General features: G+C 38.0%; 2 protein-coding genes across 2 annotated transcripts; both read left to right on the forward strand.

The window, feature by feature from the left end:
* Positions 1-120: 120 nt before the first annotated feature.
* Positions 121-6284, forward strand: LOC143878433 (uncharacterized). Its single transcript, XM_077380725.1, has 6 exons — positions 121-314; positions 495-791; positions 1347-1455; positions 2665-2779; positions 4149-5057; positions 5180-6284. The coding sequence occupies exons 2-6, from the start codon at positions 650-652 to the stop codon at positions 5429-5431; spliced, it is 1527 nt and encodes a 508-aa protein (XP_077236840.1). The 5' UTR covers positions 121-314; positions 495-649; the 3' UTR covers positions 5432-6284.
* Positions 6285-6437: 153 nt separating this feature from the next.
* Positions 6438-7347, forward strand: LOC143878434 (uncharacterized). Its single transcript, XM_077380727.1, has one exon. It carries the CDS (start codon positions 6567-6569, stop codon positions 7212-7214), a length of 648 nt encoding a protein of 215 aa, XP_077236842.1. The 5' UTR covers positions 6438-6566; the 3' UTR covers positions 7215-7347.
* Positions 7348-9549: the final 2202 nt, after the last annotated feature.

The raw sequence follows: 9549 nt of genomic DNA on the forward strand, positions 1-9549 counted from the left end.
TTGCCAAAGATAGAACTATAGCTCGCGGCTAGAAACGCGCCGAAGTGTCATTTTCGCAATTATCTACAGCGCTCAGGGTGTTTGATTGCTCCCTGTTTCTAAATTAAAAAAAAAAATACAAAACGAGCTCTTGATCTTATTTCCCCCCTATTATTTCGGACACTTGTTCTTCACTTCCACTGTTACACAAAAACGAACCGAGAAGAAAAAATAAAGAAAGAAAGAGTGAGAAGCTCGATTTCCCTCTCCAATTTCAAAATCTTGGAAGCTCGATTTCCCTCTCCAATTTCAAAATCTTGGAAGCTCGATTTAAGGTGCATCACTTCACAACACTAACTGAGTTTTTCTCTCTCTATCAAATCGATCAAATCTAACTGAAACAGACTCAGTTTGTTGAGAGTTAGGTTTTCATTTCAGAGATCTGTCTTCTTTATTTGTTTTCGTTATAGAGCAAGAACGCGAAATGCTGATGATTTTGTCTCCAATTTTCACAGATTTTCAGCGAGATTTCAGATGATTTTGTATAAATGGATCTGGTTTGGAGAAGTAGATGAAAGTTAGGTTTTAGATCGGAGATTGTGGAGGATTATTTTTGTCTTTTATTTTTTAAATCTTTTTTTTTTTTTGACATTAGAAGTGGAAATCAGCAATGAATCTTAGTTTTAGGGCTCAGGAAAAAGCGCATGTGATGAAGGAGAAGGAAGAGGAGCTCGCGTTGTTTCTGGAGATGCGAAAACGCGAGAAGGATCGGAATAATCTCTCGCTTTTGCACGATTTCGATCTTCATTTAGGTACGGATACTATCGTTTACTATTGCGTTGAGTTAGATGAGATCCTTTTGGAGATTTTAGGTTTTAAAATGCTATAAAAATTTAGATCTCATCACTCATTTTCATTTTTATTGGACTGGATTTGTAAAGAGAACGCAGAATTATGAGGTTCAGCCCATCTTTTTTTTTCATAATTTGAGATATCGTTGGATTATTGAGTTTTTCGTTTCGTTTTTTCTTCATATTCATCACTCTTGTATCTTGTTTATGTTATCAGTCTTGTATCTTGTCTAATAGTCCATGTAAGTATAATGCTTGAAGAAATTTATTTTGTCTTTCTTCATTTCTTGGTAGATTCTTATTGAATTTCATGGAATTTTCATTCCACATTCATTTTCCTTTTAGCTTTCAAGATTCAAGATAGCATTTATGGTATTTCCTCTGTGTTTCTGTAAGCATTGTGCAACACTCTTGCATCTATGATACGTTTACAAGTCTTGTAGGACTGGTGTTGTTTCTTTAAATGTTTTCTTTTTCTTTTTCTTTTTTCAGCTTACTGATATTTCATTATCACAGGTTCAAAACAGGGCAGTTCTTCCATATTCAAGATAGTGTCATCAACACCATGCAAGAATGCTTCTGATAATTTCCTGAATTCCGAGGGTGAAAAAAATGATTATGATTGGTAATGTGGAAACATCTTGTTTATTTGTTGATAGTTTGTTGAAAATCATTGATTTTTTTTTTTGGTGGGTTTAAGGAAGCACATGAAAACAATCATTGGAAATTTAACTGTAATTAATTAATTACCAATGTTAAATGTTCACCATGCTTTTATTCTTCTGAAGACACTATTTTGAACTTAGAGCTAGGGGTGGACATGGTTCGGTTCGGTTCGGTTTTGGGCTAAACCCAGAACCGAACCATATATAATCGGTTCCCTGAAATTGGAACCAGAACCGAACCATATATGTATGGAACCGAACCGAACCAGAACCATATATAACCGGTTCGGTTCGGTTCTGGGTTTACCCAACCTTCACCAATGGCTCTGTTTATATATGAATAATGAATTACACTTGGTTATTCTGTTCAACATGGGACAAAGACAATGTGGGCTCCCTCGTGGTGATATAGAAGATCAACGGTCTTGATCTCACTTACTCTATACCTTGTGGTGATATAGAATAAGGCCATGTTTGGAAACCATAATTTTTTTTTATCCATAAAATATTAGTTTATAGTGGAGAGAGATGGGTTAGGAGGGTGGGAGGAGACACTTGAGGACACGAGCGAGGAGAGGGTGAAAATTTTCTAAAAAACAGGGAGAAAATAATTCATATTTTCAATAGTTTTTTTTTTCCTTGTTTTTAGCCCAACATTTCTTGGGCAAAAAAAAAAAATCAACCATGAGAAATTATTTCAAGGAATATTTGTGGACCCACTTCGGTTCTCGGTTCGGTTCTCGGTTCCGGGATCCCAAACCCAGAACCGAACCGAATTTGCACCGGTTCCCGGATTTCTGAACCGGAACCGAACCATATAGAAATGGAACCGAACCGAACTGAACCAAATGTGCCGGTTCGGTTCGGTTCGGTTCCTCGGTTCGAACCAGAACCATGTCCACCCCTACTTAGAGCAAACGATTACTCCCTTACAAGATGGAAAATCTAGTCCACCATGTGTTTCATAATAGCCTTCTTTCAGTTCTTGTTTGACCAGTAACTTCTGTCCTCATTTGAACTACATCTGAATTGAAATTGGATTTCATTTCTTATTTTATTTGTGGTATATTGAGTTTTTTGTTTTCAGGGCTTCTGCTTGATATGAATTATGTGGAATTACATATGTCTCTGTGCATCTGGACTTATAGAGGATTCTCTTTTGTTTGCAGGCTTCTTACCCCACCTCGTACTCCCCTTTTTCCTTTCTTGGAAATGGAGTCTAACAGGTCCACTTTAGGTCAGATTGGAACTCCCAAGGCTCGACCCACTTCACTGAAGTCTAGGGTAATTGGCTTGTATTTAATTTTTTGAATCTTCATTGCCAATCCTTGCAATGCAGATTATAGAATCATTTGACTGTTACATGTGTATGTAATAACATCTATAAACGATAGATATGGTCCAAGTCTTATAAAAGACGCTTTTACTTCTTTTTTTTCTCTGTTTTCATTTAACTGTTCTATCTGCTGTTAATTTTTTTTGCATTTGGCTATTTATTACATAGTTGAACAGTAAGGGAAAATTACAGAAATGTTAGTGCTTGGGTACGAAACTGCAAAATCCACTGCGTACAAAGTCGCCATTCATATGTAAAAGAAAATGTAGATCTATCTGTGCTAACTAGATTTGAAATGCAAACTAATGAAATTCATGAGCTTAAGTTAACTACCTCCTCCTTATTTATTCTGTGTTTTAACTAGATCAGTCTGTCACCAACAAAGTTGTCCCTTATATGTAAAAGAGAATTTAGATCTTTCTGTGCCAAATAGATTTGAAACTTCATCGATACTAGGGTTTGGATGATTTGTGATTCTTATTAACTCAATTTGTGAGTAGTAGGCAAGGTGGAGTTTGTTACACATTGATTATGTCCAAGGCTTTTAACATTGTCATCAGCACCTTCTTGGTTGTTTCCATTTTGTGTCAATAGGATTACACAACTTTTTTCTTCTTTTAATCTGTCAGCAGTGCTTTGGTTAATCTGTTAACTGGTATTGTTCAGTGAACAAAATTATATATTAACTGGTTTCTTACTGTTCAAAAAAAAAAAAAAGGTTTATTCTCAGTTGATATCTTATAAGTCAATGTTTGCATTCAGCAGATAATGCCTATTGATGTCTTTTGGTATATTTCATATTCCATTGTTTTCTTCATCGTAGAAATTGCAGGTCCAAGGGAATTTGTATTTTTTTCAGCAGGTTGTTTTCTTTTTTTCCATATTATTTACTGATAAATCATCCATGGTTACCATCCGACTTCAGGGATTCTAATGATTTTGATTTTGTTCTTTGGAAGGAAAGGACTATACTTTTGATCCAATGATTGAATATGAAAATTGAATCTTCATTCAATGTAATTAATCAAGTGTCTTTGTTGATTCCCTCAGTTATGATCATCAGCTTGCTTAGAACCATTAGCATCAACACTGATATTTTGAAGTTCATTAGTGTTGGCTTTTACAGAATCAATTCACTCCCTTCTCTATTTTGCTTAAATGACTTTCCCAGTACACTATGCTCAAGTTTATCTCTAAATGAAATATTGATTCAATTGTTTGCTGGAACTGGCTTGAGATTTATTTTGTTTATTTAATAAATTGACACTCAGTCATTATGCTGTAATTGTTAAGCTGATTACCCTTCTTTGTGTGCAGTTAGCAAATCCTCAGATGGAGGCTGCTTCAAGAGGAAGCTTAGTATCTAGGCAGCCGACCTTGTATTCTGATTTGAACTCCTCCAACACTGGGATGTGGAGGTACTTATCATCAAGGGGCCCCGGTTCATCTGCATCTCGACCAGCAACACCAACCGAACGGCCCACATTACCTGCCACATCAAGACCTTATAGACCTACCACACCTACTTCACGGGCCACCTTCCCTTCATCAAAGCCCGTTGCACCTTCAGCAAGATCATCAGCACCTGCTACTAGATCTTCTACACCAACACCCCGACCCTCTGTACCCTCATCCAAGTCTGCATCAAGGTCAGCCACACCAACAAGACGGCCATCAACCCCCAATAGAGTACCCACCAGTTGTGCTCTCCCTACATCGAGAAATCCAGTACCGTCACGTGGTACTTCAACTACAATAAAATCCAGATCATGGAAGGCTTCAGAGATGCCTGGTTTTTCACTTGATACTCCCCCTAATTTAAGGACATCATTGCCTGAAAGGCCAGCATCGACTTCTAGGAGTAGACCTGGAACACCTAGTTCTTGTTCATCTTCTGTCGATACTGTTTCAAATGGCAGACCAAGGAGGCAGTCATGCTCTCCTTCAAGAGGAAGAGTTCCAAATGATAGCATTCATAAAAGTGGAAGCTCTTTTCTTACAGCAAGCATATCATATTCCATTGGTAATGACAGTGTAAGCCCAGTTCTAATTGGAAACAAGATGGTAAAAAGGATCGTAAACCAGAGAAGATTGGCACCTCCAAAGCAAGACAAGCAACCATCTAACCATAATAATGCTGCTGGAAAATCATCGTTATCTCCAGATAGCACGCTCTTTGGAAGAACTCTATCGAAAGAGTCTTTAGATATTTCATTTAGGCATATGGTAATCTCTTCTCCTTCCTAATCGTTTCTTACAGAAGGTTCCAGAGCTCATTCCTTTTCGGAAACACATTACTGATTTGTGTAGTTTTCCATATTTTAATTCTGGGATTTACTTTTGATCAGGATATCAGTCGGAGCATTCCAGGTAGTTTACGCCCATTGATGACGAACATTCGAGCTTCATCTATGTACAGTATGAGAAGCCGCAGGACAGATGGTGTTTTAGACTCTCCTATTGCCACGAGCAGCAATGCCAGTTCTGAGCAGAGTTTTAGTAATAATATCCTCTCTCTAGATGGAAGCGAAATTGAAGATGACGATTTTGGTAGTGAGAGAGGAAGCTGTTTCTCCTTCCCAAGCCACCTTGGAAGGTGATCCACAGGTCTGTTAGCTGATTTTGTGCACTCTGAAGGGGCTGTTTGGATACCTGGATTTTAGAATCCAGGTTTTAGTTTGAAAGAGGTGTAAAATTCTGGATTTAAAAATTTTGGATAGGTAATCCTCTCTCTTTGCTATTTACAAATTTCGAGGCTCTGTTTGGATAGCATCATTTGGGCAAGGAAAGTCCAAGAAGGAGATAGGATTGTAAATCCAGGTAAAGCCAGGTGCTTTACAGATCGATCCGTTGATGAGAAGGGCAACCATAAAACTGCCCAAATGCCATTGTGAACATCTTGATCGGATGATCCTAGGCAATTGAATCCCGATGAAGCCTTGTTTAAGGGTTCATGATCCATGAATTCTTTTACCGTGAAATATTAGTCATATTAGTTTATTAGATGGTGAGTGGACAAGGATAGAGGGGAAAGGTCTATAAGAAAATATTCCATGAAAAAAGAATTCACGACTGGGTAAATTGAAAGTTATCCTTGTTTTTTTTCCCCATAAAAAATGTAATAAATTTTAGAAATATTTTTCCTTTCCGAGCCTTTCTAGAAAATTCCTGCAATCCAAACAGGACATATAAGGGTCTGGGGTGCTATTTACAAGTAGAGGCGATTTGACGGAGATATGTTTAGTTATCAGTTGTGAAAAAACGGTTGGCTAATGGGGGTGGTAAGAATAGGGGTGGCAAAATTGGCTGAACCGAACTGGAACTGAGCCGAAACCGAACCAAAAATTCGGTTTCGGTTTGGTTAAACCAAACTGATTCAAATTTTGGTTCGGTTCGGTTTGATCCCCAAACCGAACCGAAACCGAATATTTCCAATTATTATGAGTAAGCGGTGGCAAAATTGGCGGAACCGTAAAATTTCGGTTCGGTTAGGTTTGGGGGTCGAACCAAACCGAAACCGAACCATTGCCACCCCTAGGTAAGAAGGTTCGGACCCTGATATCTTGAAAGATAGATTGTTTTAAGCACCAAAACGTTTAGCCTCTTACTACCCCGCTTACATACTGACCGGAGACTAATGGGGGCGCGTACGTACTTAGATTTAAAAATCTACAGAATCTATAAATTGGTAACAAACTCTAGTAGGACTCTTTTTCGTTAAGTTTTCAAATAGCTATGGAAGGATTAAGAGACACTAGTTTGAAGAAAGGAGAAAACAGGAGCGCAACTCTGAAGAAAAGAAATATGGATATGGAAGAGAATCGAAAGTGTGCAGAAATGGCTAAAGAGAAGGCAGAGATAAAGTTCGCGAATGAGGATTTTAAAGGTGCAAAGAGGATGGCTCGCAGAGCTCAAATCTTGTTTCCGAGACTCGAAGGCATTGCAGGAATGCTTGCGGGATACAAAGTTCACTTAGCGGGTGCCAAAAAGATGAACAATCAAAAAGATTATTACAAGATTCTTGGGGTTTCTGTTTCAGATGATTTTGGAAAAATAAATAAGAAATACAAGAAGTTGGCTATGTTAGTTAATCCATACAAGAACCAATCTAAGGCTGCAGTTGGAGCATTTAAGCTGATTGGAGAGGCGAAGGATTTCTTATTAGATGCACAAAGACGAAAAGAGTATGATTTGATGAGAAAACAGGCTCGGAACGAAATCTCAGAGACTACTTTTGATGAAGCAAATGGATGTTTTGCTGAAGAAATCGCGGAGACTACTGTTTGCAAAAGGTGTGGAGGATTTTATGTGAGGGAGGGTAATGGTGTCTATGCCAAGGGTCAGTGTCCCAATTGCAATGTTTTGGTGTTTGTGCGGTATTGAGAGAGGGATGGGATTGTGTTCTTACTATAGTTTTTCATTGTTTTTCTACTTCTGATAGCAACAGAGAATATGGTCTCTTTTTTTTCATTTTATGTTCACGGGAAAATGATAATTTTCAACCCCACTTGTTTTCCAACAGAGGAGTATGGGTTCTTTGTTTTTTTTTTGGTGCTCATGGGAGAAAATCTGTTCGCTTCTCTTTGTTTTCATTTGGAGCACATCCAAATCACATTGCTTTTCTTGTTCAGTTAAGTCATCTTTTAAGCTTCTCGATAGAAGAATTCATCTAAATCCTTGCATGCTATACAGTTTGTCGTTCTTCTGTGATTTGAAAGATCTACACATTTGTTCCTGGTTACGAGCCCAAATCCCCTGGATTTGTATTTTCTAATTGGAAAATGCCAAAAAAGAATGGTACTTTCTACATGGCATCAGAGGAGCCGGGCAGACGCAGGCAGGCGTGAAGGCCGGTGCAGGCACACACACATGGGTCTTTCCTAGTTTAACTAGGATCTTGATTTGGAAGTTTCTAATTTCAATTAGGAATTTTAGTTTATAAATTAAAACTAACAACGGTAGGGTTGCGTACATTTTGACCTAGTGGTCACGGGTTCGAGTCACGGAAACGGCAGGGGTAAAGCTGCGTACATCAAGCCCTCCCCAGACCCCGTAATGGCATGAGCCTCGTGCACTGGGCCACCCTTTTTTTTAGTGTTAGTTTAGTAATTAAGAGGTCATGAATGTATTCTAAAGAATTCATTAGCCGACTCCAACTAGTTTGGGACAAAGGCTTAGCTGAGTTGAGTTGAGTTTTAGTTTAGTAATTAAGAGTCTTAGTTTAATTAGTTTCTAATTTGTTTTGTTTACTTGTTATACAAGTCTAATTAGAATATGCCTTGCTATACAAGTCATCTTAGTTTCTAATTAGGTTTCTTTTCTTTTGCTTCAAAGGGAGTGAGCCAAAAAAGGTGAGTGTGAGAAAAGAGTGCACAGTTTATACTTTGAAGTATTGTTCCAAGGAAGAAAAATTCTCTCTGCATCTCTTTTGTGGGCTTTTTTCCTTTTGCTCTTATCTTCGTTTTTAAGCCACCCCTCCCTAAAAGACACTTTTTTGGCCTCACTTCGTCCTTGTTTAGTTGTTTTATGTGATCAAATCCGTTGAGCAGAACGGCAACCATAAAACCACCCAAATGCCATCGAGAACATCTTGATCAGATGATTCTAGGCCGTTGATATGACGATTCTAGGCCATTAGTTATATTAGTTTATTAAATGGTGAGAGGGCACGAGTGATAAGAAGTTGAGAAGCGGCTAAAAACAGGAGAAAGTAAATCATACTTTGAGTAGAGGTTTTTTCCCCTTGGTTTTCAGACTCTTCGTTCATGCCCTCTCAGGTCTCTCACTCTTCCGGCCTCCCTCGCCATTGGGTAAAGGAATACTCCATGAAAAAAGAATTCACGGAATAAAATAAATAAATAGAAGGAGAACTTATCACTACCAAAAAATAATAATAATTCACTAGAGAACTTGGAAATTTTCCAAGTAAGTGAACACATGATTTTTCATTGCAAAGATAGAGAGTTCTTACTCTTCAAGCTTTAGAACAATAATCTACTCGAACACCCATCTTCAAACTAGGATTATAAACACGGTAAATAACTCTCCAACTTCATACAAAGAGCATGACATCAAACCTGCAACAAATATCCATAGCTAATGACGAGTTTGATCTCCCAAAACTGTTGAGAGCTTCTGTTGGAGGGTTTCTCAAACCTTAAGGAAAGGGAAACAGTTGGTTTCTCTGTGATTAGATTGGAGGGTATATCCTCCAGATCAGATATGCCATTTTGTAAATGAAAATGAGAATATAGAGAACCTGCAATTGATCCTTTTCACCATAAGGGGCAAATTATTGCTGTGATAATTTCTGGAAAAAAGAATAAAAATGAAGGATGATACTTATACTTTTATTGCCATGTTTGACAATCATGAAAAAATATTCCGCTGAATATTTTTGGGGCTAGTTGTGAGCATAGCTAGCAAAATTTCTGTGTTTTAAACGACACTTCTTGTAGGTTCGCTGTTTAATACTTCTAGTTCTAAGATGCTATGAACTCACTACAGATCCAATTTCTCCAAATCCAGGATGTTTTCTTTAAATATAGATGAGGCAGAAGCGTTTGGTCTAGCCACTATGATGGGCTGTCCCTTGGAGAGTTTTCATACAACATTGGTATGTTCTCCCCTTGGGGGTTGGGAGACCGAAAAAATAAGCATGGGATCTAATTGTGGAAAGAATTGAAAGGAGGCTAGATTCTTGGAAAAGAAATTTGGT

This window comes from Tasmannia lanceolata, unplaced genomic scaffold, assembly GCF_043159265.1.
Source record: "Tasmannia lanceolata isolate RefF3 unplaced genomic scaffold, GAP_Taslan_0.1 ptg000006l, whole genome shotgun sequence".
Classification (NCBI taxonomy): domain Eukaryota; kingdom Viridiplantae; phylum Streptophyta; class Magnoliopsida; order Canellales; family Winteraceae; genus Tasmannia; species Tasmannia lanceolata.